The following is a 21437-nucleotide window of genomic DNA, read 5'->3' on the forward strand; positions in this document are numbered from 1 at the left end:
GTTGTCCGGGTTCACGCAGTTCAGGATCTGGGAGGGGGGAGGGGGTAGGTTGAGTCCATGGTGATCACTGGTCACGCTTTACAATAAGGGTACGTTTATTAACTAGTAGTTCATGCAGTCATAAGATCACTTTATAGTGTTAGCATCGGGGTTAGGGTTATGGTTCACCTCGAATTATGTATAAATGAATACCATGGTCAACATCAGTAAATTAAATCACTTTACCGTAATGTTAATTAACTGCTGGTTAATGCTGTATTAAGAATTTTAATCAAGGGTTAATTATCATACCCTTATTGTAAAGTTATACCATTAATTCTTGAATGAGATTCTAATTGTCAACCAGGTCCCCTCTAAATACATAACATGAAGAGGAACTAGCCAATGAGAGCCAAACGGAACCAAGAACTTCTCTGTATTACGAGAATCAAATCACATTCCTTCCCGTTGACTTAGAACATGGACGTCATTTTGATGCAAACCATCTGAACGCCATTAGAGGAACTACATTCTACATGCCTGATGAGCATATATGAGGTCCCAGGAGATTATATTACTATTACTATTACCATTCAACGATGTAAAGGGAAGCAAACGAACAACAATGGTTGGGAAGCGACTTGTGTTGGGACGCAGGAAGTGGAAGAAGGATGAGAGGAAGAAGGAGGAGAGGAAGGAGGAGGAGAGGAATGAAGAGGAGAGGAAGGAGGAGGAGAGGCAGAAGGAGGAGAGGAAGGAGGAGAAGAGGAATGAGGAGGAGAGGAAGGAGGAGGAGAGGAAGGAGGAGGAGAGGGAGAAGGAGGAGAGGAAGGAGGAGAAGAGGAATGAGGAGGAGAGGAAGGAGGAGGAGAGGAAGGCGGAGGAGAGGAAGGAGGAGGAGGAGAGGAAGGAGGAGGAGAGGAAGGAGGAGGAGAGGAAGGAGGAGAAGAGGAATGAGGAGGAGAGGAAGGAGGAGGAGAGGAAGGAGGAGGAGAGGGAGAAGGAGGAGAGGAAGGAGGAGAAGAGGAATGAGGAGGAGAGGAAGGAGGAGGAGAGGAAGGCGGAGGAGAGGAAGGAGGAGGAGGAGAGGAAGGAGGAGGAGAGGAAGGCGGAGGAGAGGAAGGAGGAGGAGAGGAAGGAGGAGGAGGGGCCGCCCGGGACCCATTTCCCTTGTTGCAATGTTCCCCTGAAAATCTAATTTCACACTTTTCCGCGGGACTCCAATTCCCAGCTCTGCACGTGGCTTGGCGCGCAAATGAGCCAAACATTCCCATGCAGGGCAATCAGAGTGGCGGCACCAGGCGCCCGAGGTTGGAGCGCGGCTGCGACTGTGTCAGCGCGCGGGCGTCCTCGCGTTGCGATTGTTTCTGTGGGTTCAGGTGTGTGCGTCGATTGTTTGTATTTGTGTGTCGTGTTCCCCGCCGCCACAACCGTAACACACGCGTCCGTGTTGGACCAACAACTGTAGCCGGAGGGATCATTAGTTAATTTCCTCCCGACGCAGGAGAGCAGAAAGCAGAGGTAATAAAGCAGAGAGAAATGAGCTCCACTAAGGAAATGAGTTGCAATATAGAGAGCGTGCGTTTTATGTTTCGTGATTGGGGAGTGATCGTGTGTTTTGTTTTTGTGTGGGGCTGAAAGTAATCATCTTTTGTTTTACCTGCATAGTGGAAAAATGAGACGGAGGAGTTGTGTGTGTGTGAATCGATCTAATTACCCCACCACTCCCATTCATAAACGCAACGTTGCAGAAAAGCAGAGGAGGAGCGATACGGCGGTTGAATGGCAATATGTATTTGTGTAAATGTGTGTGTGTGCGCATTTGTGTATGTGTTTGCAATTTGCGTGTGTGTGTGTGGGTGTTTGTGTCTTTCGTGTCAGCTCTCCCCGCAGTATTGGGTTGCATGTTAAAAAAAAAACTGTCTGCCGTTTCCCCCTCAACACACACAAACACAGACACACACACACACACACACACACACACACACACACACACACACACAAGCCTCTCCCTGTGTGACCTACCAGGGTTTTGTACTCGATCTGCTGTCTGATGAGTTTGTCTTCGCTGAGCGAGTAGCGGGCCTCTCCGGTGATGGCGTCGATGGGGCCCTTCTCCATCTGCTGCTTGATGGCGCAGTACAGCATGAAGAGAGGCTCCCCCGCACACTCCTGCACGCACACACAAAGACAAGGACGCACACATTGAACACACAAAAGTTTCAAAGACATTTCTGAAACTTTTGGAAGAAAGATACATTGGTGTCTGTTGCGTACATGAGTTGTTGTCTACAATTGGTGCATGGAAGAGTAAAGAAATTTCAGAATGTGACTTTAATTATTTCATGGATGGTATCTCCTCAGTCTACAGGGAATGGGAGGAAGCATAGATTACTAATATGATTCCACTCAGACCCATGCAAACTCCCATTGGGTTTGAATGGGAGTTTGCATGGGCCTGACAGGTTTCATGTTAGTAATCTAAGACAAACTGAGACCCAGACACACACACACACACACACACACACACACACACACACACACACACACACACACACACACACACACACACACACACACACACACACACACACACACACACACACACACACACACTCAGTCTGTAAGCTGTGTGTATGACTGACCTTTAGGAACTTGTGAAGTAGGAAGGCAAACCAGTTAGTCAGCATCTTCTCTGCCACCGACTCCGTCCTGAAATGAAATGAAACCAAAAGCAACAACAAATTACCTACCGAGCGACTATCGATATTCTCACACACGCTTCTGGGACTGCAGAAGGCATCAGTTCAGTGCTCCATAGCCCACCCAACCCTCATTGAAATGTTAAGACATCGGGAGGGTCTTTGCAAGGGCTTTTCGATCGTGTTCTGAAAGGAAGTGTGGATTCCTTGAATTAATAGAATAGAGCAGGGTAGTCACAGTGTTTTGTTTGTGTGTGTGTGCGTGTGCGTGTGCGTGTGTGTGTGTGTGTGTGTGTGTGTGTGTTTGTGGATATGGATGCACATATATGGTTTAGATCAAGAGATTGGTGGGGCTTCGGCAGCTGTCCTCAGCTTTTTCGAGTTGAAACACACACACACACACCAGACACAGAGCACAGCATCATAGCTCCTCTCTTCTCCTCAGTTCTATGCTCAGCCTGCTCACTCACAGAGACATCGCTGCTCAGGGTGAACCATGGGTTACTGTATAGACTATATTTGAAAGCAGGGCTATCATCTAAAGGCGATTTACATCTGGGAACAACGGGCAATACTTCTGGGGTTCCGGTGAAGAGGGATACCAGATTACGGATATCAAACGTGATTGGTCAATTCTCATCAGACTACAAATAGACTACAAACTGAAACCAGAATGCTTCAGATTCCCAAGTATCGTCCCAATGCGTACAGATTCTGCATTCATGTGCAGATATCCGTTTACAGGGACTACTGTATAGAAAGCCCAGGAGCTAAGAGGAAGATTGTCTGGGTGTGTATGTGTGTGTGTGTGTGTGTGTGTGTTTTCACATGCTTCTGCAGTGTTTCACTCTCCCTCATCATCAATGCAATTACAGGGAGCCGACAGATAAGTGTGCCAGAAGTTGCAGTTATTACAGGATAATTGAAAACCAGTGGGGAGGGTGAAGAGTGAGAGGGCGAGTGAGAGGGCGAGTGAGATTGAGAGAGAGAGAGAGTGAGAGAGAGAGAGAGAGAGAGAGAGAGAGGGAGAGAGAGAAAGAGAGAGAGAGAGAGAGAGAGAGAGAGAGAGAGAGAGAGAGGGGCCAGCTGGGAATTATTGACGAACGCGCAAGTTCAGATGAAAGGGTTAGCCCCAACACCTAAGATGAATTCCAATGTCTTTGAACCTGTTCATGCTAGCTCGCTCACATAAATGCAGAGAAATTTGGCAAATCACACACACACTAAAACTAACTCACGCATGCATGCACAAAACACACGGCAATCACAAAAAAAAAAGGCATTTTAAAATAACAAGCATACAGACATCGGCTTGTTTTGAAATGATTAACATGTATGAATATGTGCATGCCTGCATGAATGTGCATGTGCTTGCATGTATGCATGTGTGTGCACGAATGTGTGTGGTTAAGTCCTGAGTCGGCCTGATTAACCATAATGGAGGAGGTCTTTGTGTCTCCTCAGAGAAACAGGGATGATCCTATTCATGCTCTGAAAGGAGAAGAGAGGCAGATTGAGGCCATTATACAGCAGAGGGATAATTGCATTTTACCCGCGTTTTTAAAGGGCCAAGAGCCGGACTCTGGAGGAGGCGGCACGAGTCGGAGTGAGAGGGAGGACGGGGGGGCCGAAACACACGTATGAGATCTATAGGGTCGGCTCTGAGGTGTTTGGTTTCAGAAGAGAGAATCACTAGAGTCTTCCCGAGAGTGTATTTCAGACAAGCCATATACAATATTTATAGCTACGCCATACAGGGTAGAGAGGGTTGACGATGGGATGGGGAGATCTCTGCAGCGCTGGGAGAGAGTGTGTGGCGTCGGTTGTTCTCAGCTCTGACGCCGATGTTATCGGGGACGATCTGCCGTCGTCGGCAAAAGGCAACAAAGAGCACAGACGTAAGAAGCCACGTTCAGATTGCTTTAATTCCCTTCCTTGTGTTGTTTTTTTCTTCAATACACATTACCCCAAATCCCTTTGTAATTGCTCTCTATCGTTCTAGGAGAATATCCCCCAACCAACACATACACACACTCCCACGCACACACATATCCACACCCACGTCCGGCCACGCCCACACCCACACACACACACACACACACACACACACACACACACACACACACACACACACACACACACACACACACACACACACACACACACACACACACACACACACAGCTTGTGCACGGCTGTGAGTGTGTTAGAAGTTAATGGAAGCCATTAAGCTTTTGTAATAAGCTCAGCAAGTCCCTGAGTAGGAAGTCAAATCATTTATTTCTTTCTTCTATTTTTTAATGTGGGATGCTGTGTGTGCCCCCCCCCCCCCGCCCTCATATATCTGCCATTTGAATGCAACATGAGGGAGCCCCCGTCGCCTTTGTTCTCCCCCCCCTCCTCCTCCTCCTCTGCCCCTTCATCCCCCCTGCCCTCCTCCTCTTCCTCGTCAGCCTCGGCTGCCTCTGCTGTCCCCGCTCCATTAATTGAGTTTCAATGATGAACATCAGAATGTCATTATCCTACTATAGAATGTCTAAGAGCAGCCCCCCATGTGCACAGACACACACGCTGTGCAAGGGCAGCACATACACACACACACACACACACACACACACACACACACACACACACACACACACACACACACACACACACACACACACACACACATACACACAGACACACACGCATACATAAACACACATCATTTCAATGGCAGATAGGTGTTTGAATTGGAATGAGCATTCCCGCCTAATGGGACCGCACTCGGTTGATCAGCGCGGCCACGGACCCCATTACGGGAAACGCTGAGGAGAAAAAGGAAACTAAATAAGAATAATAATGATAACAACACGGCAAGATTGAAAAGTCTCAAGGTGATAGAGAGACAATGTTCTGTGATTCCATTAGAAGAACATTAGCCAGCAGGACAGCTGACGAGACAAAACCACAGAGAACAGTGGGGAGGGAGAGAGACTGAGAGAGAGAGAGAGAGAGAGAGAGAGAGAGAGAGAGAGAGAGAGAGAGAGAGAGAGAGAGAGAGAGAGAGAGATGGAGATGAGAGAGAGAGTGGGGGAAAGACAAGAGGGAGAGAGAAGAGAGAGAGAGAGAGAGAGAGAGAGAGAGAGAGAGAGAGAGAGAGAGAGAGATGGAGATGAGAGAGAGAGTGGGGGAAAGACAAGAGGGAGAGAGAAGAGAGAGAGACTTTCAAGAACAGCTTAAAAGAAAAACAGCAACACAACAGACACATTCTGAGGCGGATTGGTGGGTAGGTTGCAAATGAAAAAGGCCATACAGAAAGACAGATGAGAGCAACGTAAAGGTTGCCAATTTCATTAATGCTGGAGAATATTGAGAAATAAAGATAGAGAAAAAAATGATATAAATAAGTGAACTCAAACACGTTGCCAAAGCTGGAAGAATTGCTTTCAAACGCTTTCAGGGAATTGCTCGAGTCTGTGAGCTAAAGACCTTTTATTGTTGAGACAGAGGAGCGGAGAAACATTTCCAGACATCTCAAGACATGAACTACCCAGAAAGCCATCGAGGCTCTTTGTTTGGAAGTAGGGAAGAACATGTTCTAAAGTGTTGTTCTGTAGAGGAGAATGCATTCTAATGTGATCCAAGCCCACGGAGGAAGCCATGTGAATGATCTGCGGTCCAAGGCCAGCATCCAGTAATGATGTTCTGGTGGGATGTTGAGATGGGACTGAACACAATAAGAAGAGAGAAGAGAATTCCACAAGACGAGTTCTGACATAGAATAATCACACACAAGCACCAAACGCAAGCACACACGCATATAAACACACACACACAAACACACAAAATCACACACACACACACACACACACACACACACACACACACACACACACACACACACACACACACACACACACACACACACACACACACACACACACACACACACACACACCCAACCACACATACACAAACACACACACACACACACACACACACACACACACACACACACACACACACACACACACACACACAAACACTATAATTGGCCAGTACGTTCCGCTTTCTGTGTGGTATGTGTAACCATTAGCCTAGCGACCATTCCCACAGATCGATTAAAATTGCTTTTCTGGATTTCTTGATGCTGCCCTGAAGGTATTCAGTTAAACCTCTACTGAATAGAGTGGTGCATGGACATTCTAATCCTTCTACAAATTCCGTCCCTGGCATAAACCAAAATTTGTTCTTTTTTTATTAGTATTTAATGTCACTCTTGAGGAAGCGACAGTCGACTTAGGCAAATAAAATCGCACACCTTGCTGATCCTGAGTAGCACACCACCAGCCTGATAGCATACCACCAATGCTACAACCAGCCCAGGGTGACAGGGTGCATTATCCCCCCATGAAGACACACTGGAACACGGGGCGGAGGAGGCTATTTTGGTGGGAGAGAAGGTAGCGGAGGAGGGTGTCAGCTGGTGACCGTGTTCCATCCCTGGGATAAACCTGGTTGTGCTTGGGAGTGCTCTGCTGCTTCGCAACAGGACCCCTGTAATATGAATGAGGACAGGAAGTGTGTTCCTCTCTTTTCTGTGACTCTCTGTGTCAACCTGACATCCCATTACTCAGGTTCCGTGGGTCACACATCTCACGGAGACGCAGTCGCTAGGAGTGGGGATGGCCCTGATGGGATGTTATGTTGTCATAGGGCTGTCAAACTGGTTTTTATTTACATGTGAATTGTTTTAGAATTCTTCTGTTGGTTTAACAGTGTATGTGGAATACTTCTAGCTCCGACATAGTCACCCTCACGCATTAACGCATACATCAACAACACAAGCACAAAATGATTCCTATAAGTGAGATGAGAGAGATTTGCCGAGCATAAATATGAAGCAGGCTCTCTATATCTTTTCTCTCTCTCTCCTCCTCCCTTTTTCTATCTCTCTCTCTCTCTCTCTCCCTCTCTACATCTCTCTCTATCTCTCTCTCTCTCTCTCTCTCTCTCTCTCTCTCTCTCTCTCTCTCTCTTTGTCGTGAAAAAGAGGAAGGGATAAAAATGTAATGAATTTGAAAATCTCAGGCGAGCGTATCATAGAAGTATTTTGAACATAACATTAGAAACAAAACAGATCCAATATTGAGAATACTCTTCAGTGCCTACAAATAGTATTTAAATTAGGGTGCTAGCTCTAGATTTCGCAAAGGCCCTAATGACAAAGAATACCAAACTCTCGGATACATTAAATATACATGACAGAGAGAAAGAAATCGTTCAATAGAAAACGAGGATGTCTGGATGTGTGTACATTACAGTTGAAATGCACCAGCTCTGAGGTGCTCCGTCAGGGTGAAGGGGTTTTACTGTTTTCTTTATCACACCGAAGCAGAGAGCACATTTAGCTGGAGGCCAAGCCAAACGTCGGAGACGTTGTTGGTTTAAGAAAGCCAATCACAGGCGTTTATTTCGGGAGTGTCCAGTGATCACTCCTCTCTGGGCAGAGTTTCACAAAGAGCTAGAACATATAATTCAACACTGAGTTGCAATTGCAGTTTTCCACATTGTTTTTAGGAAATGTTTATATTTCTGATATATGTTTGGTCATTTGGTCTCAAGCAGCTGGCTAGCTCCTGAACACCCAGAGTGGATAGATATAGGCAATTACATTGATCATATGAAAGATGTGTGTTGTACTAATATGTAACGCTGCTACCCACAGCCTCTGGATGTACCGAATGAATATGCTTTTTTCTATTTTCTCCAATGACATGCTTTGCCTCTCCAACAACGTACACAGTTCTTACATTTGGAAACATCTGCGGTGGGCAGTTAAAGACATTTAACTGCCCTTATCCTGATGCATATTTTGCCACATACACCGCTACCCCGAAATAAGATTAAGATTTAAACAACCAGAGGCAGCGAGAGCGCGAGCAAGACAGCAGCAAAGTGCTGCCAGGCCGCCCTCGCTAGCACAAACATGCCGCAGAGACGTGCCTAATGGACCTTCATCACATCATCTCGGGAGGGAGGGAAGGGAAGAAGCCGCACGCGCCCGCACGCGCCCGCACACGCCCGCACGCGCCCGCACGCGCCCGCACGCGCCCGCACGCGCCCGCACGCGCCCGCACGCGCCCGCACGCGCCCGCACGCGCCCGCACGCGCCCGCACGCGCCCGCACGCGCCCGCACGCGCCCGCACGCGCCCGCACGCGCCCGCACGCGCCCGCACGCGCCCGCACACGCCCGCACGCGCCCGCACGAAGCGAACCGGCCCGTGGAGCCGGCCCGTGGAGCCGGCCCGTGGAGCCGGCCCGTGGAGCCGGCCCGTGGAGCCGGCCCGTGGAGCCGGCCCGTGGAGCCGGCCTCGTCGCTCATGAAACCGCTTTAGGGAAGAGAAGAAACGCAGGGGCAGTCGGTGTGGACGCCGGCCACACAGCCAACCTGCTCCTTGTGAAGTCGTTAATCCCTTACGCTGGGTGGGGCGGGGGCGGGGGCGGGGGGAGTGTAATCTAAAGACCACGGGACGCCCGGCCCTGTAGGCTGGGGCCCTGTAGGAGTCCAGCATTACACACCGCTGTGCTCCTAATGGGACAGAATAATGAATCATTTGGGGGGTGGGGGGCGTTGTGTGAAACAACAGCTTCATCGGCGGGTTCGGCTGGAGTCTGTTTTTCTTCTCCCTCTCTCTCTCTGTCTGTCTCCCTCCCTCTCCGGCCGGTCTGCTGTTCATCATGTCTGACCTCATCACAGAGTGCGCTCCGTCCTAAATTAACATCCCAGCGGGGGGGGGCGCTCTCTCACAGACACATGAACCGACACACACACGCAACGCACACAGCTTCACACAGACCCGTGCATGTGCCCACACATACAAACTGCTTCTTGGAGACACACACGTACACACCCTCTCTCCCAACACCTTCCGGCGGTATGACCTCCCCCATGACCCGGGCCCGAGGGGCCCGGGTCATGGGGCCCCTCATCCGGCGGGAGGGTTTAATAAAGGGTCCCTCCACCTACTGGGTCCCTAATGCGTTGTAGGGCCAAGGACGACTGGCCGAAGGACTCTCTAACCTGAGGGCGTTCAAACATTCAGCAGCTCAGCCCCATGCCACCCTCTGAACAAGGTGTAGTGCAGAGAGAGAGAGAGAGAGAGAGAGAGAGAGAGAGAGAGAGAGAGAGAGAAAAAGAGAGAGAGAAAAAGAGAGAGAAAGTTGAGCCGATTCTGCTAAATCTTTCATAAGGAGAAGCAGCCCAGAGAATAAGTGAGAGTGACAGTGTGTGTGTGTCAAGAGGGAGGAAATTAGTGGTTGAAGAGAAAAACAGGAAGAGCGGGAGCGTGAGACAAAGTGTGGAAGAAGAAGAGGCTTGGAAGGAGGAAGAGGCAGCAGAGAGAGCAGGCAGAGTGCTGCTGGTTCCGCTCGCTCTCTGCCCACCTCCACACAGAATCTAGTTTCCACGCTTCAGCGACGAGAGGCCGCACCTCTCGGCACACAGTACACGCTGTGCTCCTCTCTCTGTCCTCACTTATTAAGGGAGACGCTAAGCGGGGACAATGGGCGTTTAAAAACAGAGAAACACTCGAACAACAGGACAGAGCGTAAAAGTGTTGACTTAATGAGGCTAGAAGCAACATTTTCTCTGAGTCTATTCACAGGACACAATAGAAATCGTCCTTAAGTCTGTATTTTGACAACTCCTGGAGGAGATATATACCTATGCACATTACTTTTTCCGGGTTGACATTTAATTATTGCTGTTATTTATATACTATAAACAAATGTTAATCACATCTGTCTGGCGTGTTCTGTGGGTAAGTAAAGAGTTGTATAAAGGCGGTGCTGTCCCCGGTATCTATTTAATCACCTTCTCCTGTTTCACCTTCACGCTGTGACACTGCATAAGGCTGCTGCAAGCTCACAGTGCTAGACGTGAGAAGGTCAAAGCAAGCCCCGACACTATAGCTCCTAAGGCTGATCCCTCTCTTTTAATCAGAAGACGTGACACGGCCACGGCCTGCCTCATCACGACCCGCGGCCCGCCCGACACCGCCGCCGTGTCCCGTCTCCATGGCGACCCGTCAGCACTGGTTGCACTGTCGGCGTGGGTGTCTGCGGGGCCCCTACCTCCTTAGCAGCAGCTTGGGGTGGTTCTTGCTCTCCAGGTTGCGGTCGATGAGGTCGGACAGCAGGTGCTTGAGCACGTCGGTGGCGTACTCCAGGCGGCCCTGCAGCGCCGTCATGATGAGCGAGGCCACGTTGCCGCGGTCGCGCATGGAGAAGGAGCGCTGCATCTCCAGCGTGCGGATGAAGGTGAGCAGGAACACTTTGTTGTTGATCAGCTGGCCGAACAGCTTCAGGGCCTTCTCCACAGCCTGCTGCCCGGTCCCAGACACCTGGGGCCAGGGGGAGAGAGAGAGAGAGAGAGAGAGAGAGAGAGAGAGAGAGAGAGAGAGAGAGAGAGAGAGAGAGAGAGAGAGAGAGAGAGAAACGGTGGTTAGGGTCAGTTTGACCTGAAGGTGCTGGTTTCGGATACCCGGCGGTATACATGGGGGCATCCTTGAACTAGATGCATCAACGCCTAAAGCTGCTCTTTCATAAGGAGTATCAACAAATACATGTCCTGAATATGAAACTACAACTCACTGTGAGTCCCTCTCCATAAAAGTGTCTGCTGAAGTGCCAAACTAGTAAATAGAGAGGGAAAGAACTCAGCAAAAGCCATGACTGAGGAGAAATGCCCGGGAAATGTGAAGGGGTCCCGTGAAATGATGGTTGATGTTGACCTTGTTTCACATATGGGCCATTTCTTTCTTTTTTTAAAGCACTGAAAGGGATGTATTTCACTGAAGGATAAACTGGAGCGTACCGCCAAAATGGGCTTCTCACTAACATTACCTGAGAAAGGTATTGATCGCATGCCATAAAGATCGATCTCCAGCACTTCCCTGATGCATTTCATCACACTGCACCATTTTGAGAAGAGACACATTTCATTCATGCTTAAATTTGAAATGATTGCTGCCGAGGCAAACCCAATATAGTAGCGTACGCACCAGCGTAGAATAAAATGACCGTTGTGCCCCAGCTTATACAAAGTCTGACCCATCAATCTGAACACACAGCGGGCCAATAAAGGTGTCACATCCTGCCTTACAGAGTGGCTGGGAGAAGGCTGTGTTCAAATCACGGTGTGGGTCCCAGGTGAAGTCATTCTCTGAACCCCATATCATGTATAAACATTAATAAAATACACGCCTTCTCCATCTTTTCCCCCAGCTGTCCACTGACTTCCCCGGTCAAGAGGAACCGGGGGGGGGGGGGGGTGATGAGGTGATGTGTGGTTAGGAGAGACTGAGTGGCACATTGCTCTCCATCTCTCCCTCGGGCTGAGCGCAGCTCACAGAGGTTATGTCGTGAGGTGGGACACTTTGTAGGAGCTGATCTAACCCAATCTCTCTCTCTCTTTCTCTCCCTCTCCCTCTCTCTCTCTCTCTCTCTCTTTCTCTCTCTCTCTCTCTCTCTCTCTCTCTCTCTCTCTCTCTCTCTCTCTCTCTCTCTCTCTCTCTCTCTCTCTATCTTTCTGGCCGGCGGGTGTGACTCTTGTCTTGGATACCTTACCTCCAGCTCTCGTAGGACGGGGTGGTCCTCTATCCCAGGGAAAAGCACCCTCATGGCGTAGGTGCGGTAGTCGAGGTGGGGGATGCCGGCTCGGTCCAGGTCGCTGGTCAACTCGTTGATGTCCGTCTGAAGCTCCGCAAAGGCTGAGTGATAGAGAGAGAGAGAGAGGAACAAAAGAAAGAGAAGAAAGGAGGAGGATAAAGAATAGTAGTAGAAAGAAAGAAAGAAAGAAAGAAAGAAAGAAAGAAAGAAAGAAAGAAAGAAAGAAAGAAAGAAAGAAAGAAGGTAAGAGAGAAGGAAAGAAAGAAAGAGAAAAAATAAGTAGCACATTTTTATCTAGAGACCTCAGGAGGAAAATGAAATCCTTCCTCAATCCCTGGAGACTGAACTGGGTGAATCCGTCTTATCTCTGTGATGTTTACCGTCTCATCAAGAAGCTGACAGTTGAAGCCTAAGATAGTCTCTCCACGTCAGAAAACTCAATATTTCATAGCTCCTACTTCATAAAAAGAAACACACAAGACGCCGCCCCACACACACACACACACGCACGCACACACACACACACACACACACACACACACACACACACACACACACACACACACACACACATACACATACACACACACACACACACACACACACACACACACACACGTACACACACACACACACACACAGACACAAAACACAAACAAAACACATACACACACACACTAGCCACCCTTCTGACTCTCATTTCTTTTTAATCATTTTTATCTGCTGGCCAGTAAATTGGCCAGTAAAGCCGTGCCCTGCAGTGTGTATGTGGTCTCAGTGTGCGAGCGCAGGTGAGCGCTGGTTAATTGGCTCCATCCTGACTGAGTCCTCCCGGCCCGTCAGGCTCTGCTGCTGTGATGCGTCAGCCTCTGGGTGGGGCTCCCTGACTGCAGCCTATCACAGGAGCCGCAGCAGAATCACCCCCCCTACCAGCTTAGGTACCAATCAACCCCTTGCATCCTGGTCCCCTCACTCAGAGAGGGAGACATGTCTGGTTCTCATGTGCCCATACACACACATCGTACACACACACACACACACACACACACACACACACACACACACACACACACACATACACACACACACTGACACATAAACATTGGGCGTGCACCCATGCATCCCCATACACATGGACACACCTGCACACAAACACACACACTGAAGCACAGGGAATACAGGTAACCTCTCCAAATCCATTGGTAGTGGCAGTGTGCTCCTCGCGCTCTGATGGTTAAAACATGAGCCCCCCGTCCCTAGGTGCACGTGTCTGGGGGCCTAGTCTGGTCTCGGGTATTTGCCTAGCGATCTGTCTGTCAATTTCACCAATCTGGGGGATTATGTGCAGGAGATAATTGGTGCAACGTTGTTTTTTTCTATTCATTTTCTTTTCTATTTGTATTGGAGCCAATCCTGTGTGAGTCGATTGAGGCTGACGTTGTAAAAGGTTCAGCACTGCAAGCTGCTTCCACAAGGTCACTACAGCCACAACCACACGGCACGCTCCACTCACTATTTCATACACCACCTCACCGTCCAGCTACATCCACTGCTGTAGTGTGCTGCAGGTGGAGGTCCTTCTAAATCCACTACTGTGGTCCACTGTTGGTCGATGTCCTCCTCCATCCACTAGTGTGGTGTACTGCAGGTGGAGGTCAGGTCAGAGGTCAGGTCAGTGTGCTGTGTACTGCCGTTGGCCTCACACTGTGCCGCAGGTCAAAGGTCAAATATAATTATTTCAAACTCCTCTGGTGTCTGCTGTTAAAAACCCTGGCCCAACGGGGAACGTGTGTTGTTCGTTTGTTGTGTTTGTGTTAGCGAGAAGTAAACAAGGTGTCAATGGTGTGGGTCATCTGGTGCTGGGGGGCCACGGGGGGTCTGTCGGCCAGAGAGGATGGAAGTTGGAAATGATTATCATTCTCCTGGAATTACAGCTCGATTCTTTTCTTTTATAATGTAACGTTCAGAACGGAAAACTAACTTGGATGTGAAATTATAGTAAGTGACAGCTGGAGTGGATGGGGAGTACAATCTCAACATGGAGAGAGTGTCAAGCCTCGGCCCCCCATAAGGTGGGAAACCCCCCCCCTGCTAACAGGAGAGAAAGGCGGCTGCTTTATAATGTCCTCACATTATTAAATTACATTCAAGGGACCGTGGACAATAGAGAACCAATTGGCCTTGGAAAGAATTAATGGATGGGGCAATGCGTCTTGCCATCCACTCCTAGTTCCAGCGTTTGTCCTACCTTTGGTTATGTCACATCCGACTCATTTCTTTGGACTTCAAAATGTATAGTCATTTTAAATTGATTCAGTGCAAACTTCCCCTGCAAGTACACCCCGAGGAAGCCAAGCGGGAGGTTGTTGTAGGGATCCCGGCAGTAGCTGGGCCCGCCGGGACAGGAGGAGGAAGGAGTGAATCACGGAGGGAGTCACGCTGTTAATACTTCTGTGTTCCCACCACAACACCCTTTAACAGAGGTGTCATAAAACAGGTCCCTAAAAAAGGCAAACCCATAATTAGTGCTATTAGTGACCTGTGTTTATCCTACGATGAAGCCTCTGTGAAAAGGGAGTTTAAACTTGTGCTGGACCTTGTGATGCTATGAGTACAGACATTTAATCGGTAGCAATAGTGCGGTATGTTTTTGTTTGTTTGTGTGGTGCATTCAATAAGGTCGACCAAGATGTTGCGGAATTCCCAGTGTGTTATTTAACAAACATACATAAACACACAAACCAACACACACACACACACACCAAATCCTGTGTACATCTTTCTGATCAAAAGAAAAGCAAATTTTCAGAGTAAAGTACCACACGGTTCCTTAAGGACTGTCACGATGGAGGCAGAACAAACAGACGCTCAACCTCGGCGGCAGCCATCTTGGTTGTGTACAAAATACCTCATGGGCACTTCTCTGCACTGTCATCAAATTAAACCTGCTATCTGTCTGAACAGGAGGGGGCCAAACCCCAGCAAACAAAACATGATCTTGCAGATTCCTCTGGTTCCCATGCTAGCCTCTGGATCATCTGACACAAACATGGTCGCCTTCCTGCCTCACCTTCTTTGCACTCCAGGGCCACGCGGGACTCCAGGTTGTCCATCTGCATCTGCAGCCTCTTCAGCGTCAGGTCGTTCTCGCGGGACTTGCGCTTGTAGGCGATGAGCACGAGGATGACGATGATGAGGAGGAGGCCTCCGCCCGCCGCGATGCTGACGATGGCCGGCAGCGTGAGCAGGCTGTCGGACAGGATGTTGACCGCGCCCGGCGACACATGCAGACCGCCCACCTGGACCTGGGCGGGAGACGAGCCGGAGGGGTCGAAAGGTCAACCATCAGACATTCATGGATGTTTATTTTAGCATATATAAGGCAGGATATGAGATGACCTGGAGGATGTGCATTATGCTTCAATGTCCTCCAAAAGTCAAGATAAACATTCAGGAGGTGAATCTATTCGACACACAATATGGCGTCTGGGAAAAAGCACAGTAAAAACCACCACATTATCCAGGACTGGACCTAAATGGACGCGCAGGAGGTCAAACACATGCGGCTTCCTCCAGGCGGGCTCTGGGTTCATGGGTCTGGGCTGTGCACCCAATAAGAGAGCAGCTGAGCGGAAATAATTGCGCTATATTGCGGTATAACCTTTCAACGGCCAGAGCAGGGGCGAGCTGCTCCCTGTCTGACCCCGTGACCTCTCTCCTCCAGGCGCTGCCGCTCCCTGTCTGACCTCTCCACGAGGAGCCAGCAGCTCCACGCATACAGTATACAGAATATATGCACTGTATATATGGATACATATACATGCACACAGGAACATACCTATGTGAGTTTGTTTGTGTCTTAGTAGCTACAATAGTATTTATTACTCATAATGTGTAATTGACGTCATTTTATGTGTATCCATTTTACCTACCTGAATAGTGACTACAGGTGGCTAATAGCAATTTGCTTCAACCTGGTAGATGTCATCTATCCTTGTTTTACATAGGGTTAATGTTCTTTGTATATTGGCCCAGTTTAAGAGAAAGAGAGAGATGAGGAGGGCAAGGAATGAAGCCGTCTACAGACATTGTTCCCCACCAAGAAGCAGTACTCACCATCACTTTGTACTGCCCCGTCAGGTTGGGGGGCTCACACAGCAGCTGGCTCTCTGACAGGGTGACGGAGCAGGGCGTGTCCCCGATCAGCACCGTGTAGTTCAGCTTCACGCCGCCCGTGGCGGGGGGCACCAGGTTCCTGCCCTGTACGCACGCAACAGGGACACACGGGTGTACTTCAACATCGTTTCCTGGGCTCGCTCCAGGCCCATCCAGACATGCCACCGGACTGAGAGAGCCCAGTGTGGTTCAACATGGTGCTGCCGCCCTGATCCAGGACCAGTGGTTCAGCGGGGGGGAAACCAGGGGGGCCGTACCTTGAGGATGATGGGCGAGCCAGGCTTCTGCTCCAGGACCCCGGTGGAGCTGAGGGGCTCGAAGTAGGGGTTGGGGTAGTAGAGGAAGCTGGTGCTGTTGTACACCAGCAGCGCCTGCACGTTGTTGAACACGAAGCCAAACTCGTCGGCGTGCTTCACCGTGTCCGGGCCCAGGGGGTAGTCCCCCATCAGGGAGGGGGCCAGGCAGCTCATGCAGGTGCTGTTGACCACCTTGCACACCTGTTGGGGCCGCGGCAGAGAGTTGTCATCCGGATATACTGTATCTTTTCCACAAGAGTGTAAAAGTGTGTGTGTGACGTGTACGTGTAAGTGTGTGTGTGCGAGTGTGTGTGTTTGCGTATATGGTTCGAGGCAAAGAGAGTTGGAATATAGAGAACGATGTATGTGCTCAGGAACATTAAAGAGAGTAAAAACAACCATTCAAATGAAACAGAGAAGGTTCTGTGGATGGTGTTGCTGCCCCATCATCATACTGTTGACCCCCTCCCCTCCAAAAGACACACAATCCGGAAGCAGTCAACCACAACACATCAAGGATCTCACACAGCATACACTTTTGTGTATGCACCTCTCCTTATTCTGTGTGCATACACCAATGCAGAGGACGTCGGTTAATGGTGCTAGGGGCTAAGGTGCTCGGCTGGGAACACAGCATGCATAGCATCTCTTAAAAGTCCACCCTACAATCGTTACTACTTACATGGTTAATACGAAAGCTGATTACATTTAAAAGCTCTGTGGTATTATGGATATTGGGTGGGTGCAGTTTTGTCATTCAGGCTGCTTTTCATAGCCTAGTATTCATGTTCTGAGATAGCTGAGCTATAATGACTGGTTGTCAGAGAGAAGCCAGTAAGCAGCCTTGCACGGTTATCCACCCTGAGCCTTCCCGTGCATATGTGTATGTGTGTGTCTGTGTGTGCACATGGGATGTGTTTTTTTGTGTGCGGGTGCGGGTGGGGGGGGGGGTGATTGAGTGTGTTTGTGTTCACGCACAGGCTGTTTGTGCAAGCAAGGGTTGTGTGTGTGCATGTTTGTGTGTCCGTGTGTGCATGGGGTGTGTTTGTGTATGTGTGGGGGTGTGTGTATAGGAGGGAGAATCAAAATTGATGTTTACATTTCTTGGTATTCTGCTTCTCTTTTTACAAATCTCCATCCCTTTAACTAGCAGCACAGAGCTCTCGCTGCCTCTCTCTCTCTCTCTCTCTCTCTCTCTCTCCCCCCCCTCTCTCTCGCTCTCCCTCTCTCTCTCTCCCCCCCCCCCCTCTCTCTCTCTAAATATTCATCAGAGGTAAATATCATCAGAGTCTCCGAAACACCAGCTCTGCTTCACACCCCCCCCCCCCCCCCCCCCACACCTCCATCTCCATCTCCATGGCGATGGCTGGGAAAGATCGATGCGAAGGAAACGCCCGCCTCTCTCTGAACACCTGGCAGCCACGGAAGCCCGGAGATTAGTGCGGGAGCAGACTACCAGCCAGACGGGTGAGAGGTGTGTGATCACCGGGCACAGCGGGGGGGAGGTCTTTGTCAAACTCCACTTTGAGCAAAACTGCAGCGTGCCTCAATTGGTCTACGTGTGTTTGTGTAAGTGGGTGTTTGTGTATGCCTGTGTGATGATCGTGTGTGCGTGAGTGTAAGCATGTGGTGTGTGTGTGTGTGTGTGTGTGTGTGTGTGTGTGTGTGTGTGTGTGTGTGTGTTTGAGTTTGGTTGCGTGTGTTTGTGCTTGTGTGTGCGCGCATGAGTGTGTGTGTGTGTGTGTGTGTGTTTGTGTGTGCGTGCATGTGTGCAACTTGCGTTACTTTCCTTGTGTGGGCCTACAGTTTGCATTTGTCAATCATTCAGAGCATATTGAATTCAGGCCTCCTCCCGGATGGGGGACTGAATTATAGAGTTTGTGAAGTTCCAGAGCTTGACCCCTGCCTCTGTGGCTGAGGCTTGGTCGGGCCGCTTGGCTGTGGACGGGTTCAGTGAGCAGTCAGTGCTTCTGCTGAACCAGGGGCTTTTTCCATGACGGGAGAAGAAGACTCTGACAAGCCAACTGTCACAGCTACTGTACATTAACAGCTTATTGGTGAGGCTGTGTATGTGTGTGTGTGTGTGTGTGTGTGTTTGTGTGTGTGTGTGTGTGTGTGTGTGTGTGTGTGTGGTTACAAAGCCCCGGGCTTCTTCAGCGTTTCGTCATATGCTCCTTTAAGAATTACAACTTTGCATGCTAGCCACGCATCAAGGGATTGAACACGAGTTTTTGAAAAATTGATGCTACAAGATAGAGCTGCGCACATTTTTTTTCTTTCTTTCTATAATTGGCTTCTATTGAATACAATTTTCACTGAATAGAAGATCAAAGTTAATTAAAATAACTTCATGAAGTTTAGATTGAGCTGGCCAAAAACGACATTGGATTGCTAATGAAAAGTGTAATAAAAAAAAGACAAAAAAAATGAAATAAAACACAGATGTGTGTACAGATATACGGATTACCTGAAAGGAAACATTCAGCGTGACTGAAGCATTTAACGTGCCCTATGAGAAGACCAAAAGCAGCAATGCTTTTTAAAGTTGATGTCTAGCGAAACAACCAATATGTTGCTTAGCTGTGGTGTCATGGACCCAAAAACAAATCACATTGTTATCCATTCGCTTCAGTCAGCGACAATAATTATTTTCCCCTTTCCGTCGTTTCACCATCAAGAAAGAGATGACAGAATTGATGTTCCTGTGATAAATATTGATTGAATAATTTCATATGTATAATCCTTTATTAATGAATATTGACTCCAACAATGATGTGACCATATGTGGTTGTCATAGTGATATGTAATAAGCTTGCCACATGTGAATCGACGATGCATGCCGAAGCTCCGACTACCAGACGCTTCATCTATCTGATACTGTGTGCGAGTGTGCGTGTGCAAGTGTGTGTATATTTTGTACTCTTCTCTTGAACACAAACAAGGTTAAAGCTATTCACGTTCCAAGGTCTGTCAACGCACATCCCAGTGATGCATCTGCACAATATGGCTTCACCTAAATATTTATAGTTGTTATACTAGCTTAAGATAAAGCTTTCCATTGCTCTTGCTCTGCCTCACAGCAGCAGACTGCTGCAGAAGCAGGACACACTCAAGGCGTTCAATTGTGCAGAAGCCAAAACAACCGTGTTGTACAGCCCTGGGTTCTGGTCCCAGCTTATCCTGTGCAGAAGAGGGGACTTCAGTGCCCTAGCCTGTGGTCTGACATAACACACAACAATGGGTCAACTCACTGGAAGTTCGGCTGGGAATCAGATTGCACAAGGGCCTTGTGTTGGTAGAGTGACCGTCGGCTATAGCACAGATAGAGGAAAGAATTGGAACGGTGGCCTCTCCTGCCTTATGTCTTCTGTTCAGATAGAACCGTGTAAAAAAAAAAAAATGAAATAAAACACAGATGTGTGTACAGATATACGGATTACCTGAAAGGAAACGTTCAGCGTGACTGAAGCATTTTACGTGCCCTATGAGAAGACCAGGGACAGGGCAGCAACACGCAAGGAACTTACTGGGGAAATTCATTCCTCAGATATGTCTGTGTTGCTGCAGCCGATTCTGGCCATGGAAATATCTCTACTGGCCATGAGAGTGGAGAAAGGAAGATGATGGGAGTGAGAGAGAGAGTGATAGTGAGAGTCAGGGAGAGAGAGAGAGAGAGAGAGAGAGAGAGAGAGAGAGAGAGAGCGAGAGCGAGAGAGAGAGAGAGAGAGAGAAGAAGTGAGGGAGGGAGGGAGATAGAGAATGAGAAAGTGAGTAAAAGTGTGATAACTCTAGCTCTTCGGACATCGGGACAGACAGGTTGGCCGGTGCGTGGGCGATCTAATCGAGGTTACCCAGTCGAAGGTCACTGAGGGGCTAATATACAGCTAGCTAGCCAACGTCCGCAGCTTCTGCTCTGACTCACTGCTACACCGCGTCTTAGCCGACTTCCTGCAGGCCTGCTGGTCACACCAACTGCTACGGAGAATTTGCCACTTGGCTCGGACGCTGAGGTTTGGAAATGCGTGCGGAGCAGAATGTATATGACTACGTAATGGACAACTCCTCTAAATGAGATTGGTTGCAATTTTTCACGGCTTCCCTAAGTGCTTCTTCGAGTATGAACGTGCCCGGAGATGGATGAGTCGATACAGAGGGTGATGGAGCAGTACACATGGAGAAGGGGCATGTGAGTGATATGCAGAGACAACAGTTCCTCCAACAGAGTTCCTACACACTCCACCAGCTGAGATGGAAGTAGACAAGGCAACACTACCCCTAAGGATAACAATGTGCGTTGTTCAGGGGTCTTTCGAGGTGAGACAATGAGGGAAGCTGGCCTGCTTTGACCTTGAGACATTCATACTGGGGCGAGTTATGTCGGAGATTTTCATTTGCTAAGTAGATGGAAAATAAAAAACATGCATTGAAAAATGAAAACGAATATGGATGGACAAATATATGCCTGCAGGGTTTGGCAGTTCTCGGACTCTCTGATGCTCCCAGCCGAAACTTCAAAGCAACTACATACACATGCACGCACACACATACACACACACAGAACCACTTAATGGTGGAACGCATAGCATTCAAAGTCATGACGGAACAGGGAGGGGGGAAAGAAATGCA

The 21437-nt window shown here is 48.9% G+C and overlaps 1 protein-coding gene across 2 annotated transcripts in view; it reads right to left on the reverse strand.

Annotated features, from left to right (window-relative positions):
• The window catches only part of plxna2 (plexin A2), a 190500-nt gene that overhangs the window by 19271 nt on the left and 149792 nt on the right, over positions 1-21437 (reverse strand). For both annotated transcript variants that reach the window (XM_056587870.1, XM_056587861.1), the window contains exons 18-25: positions 16773-17012; positions 16456-16599; positions 15410-15644; positions 12298-12440; positions 10804-11072; positions 2625-2691; positions 2005-2151; positions 1-27 (exon numbers count right to left, since the gene is read on the reverse strand). The exon at positions 1-27 is cut by the window's left edge and continues 133 nt beyond it. In XM_056587870.1, the coding sequence (XP_056443845.1) occupies positions 1-27; positions 2005-2151; positions 2625-2691; positions 10804-11072; positions 12298-12440; positions 15410-15644; positions 16456-16599; positions 16773-17012 (1272 nt within the window). The remainder of the gene's footprint in view (positions 28-2004; positions 2152-2624; positions 2692-10803; positions 11073-12297; positions 12441-15409; positions 15645-16455; positions 16600-16772; positions 17013-21437) is intronic.

The sequence above is a fragment of the Gadus chalcogrammus genome, chromosome 1, assembly GCF_026213295.1.
Source record: "Gadus chalcogrammus isolate NIFS_2021 chromosome 1, NIFS_Gcha_1.0, whole genome shotgun sequence".
In the NCBI taxonomy this organism is placed as follows: domain Eukaryota; kingdom Metazoa; phylum Chordata; class Actinopteri; order Gadiformes; family Gadidae; genus Gadus; species Gadus chalcogrammus.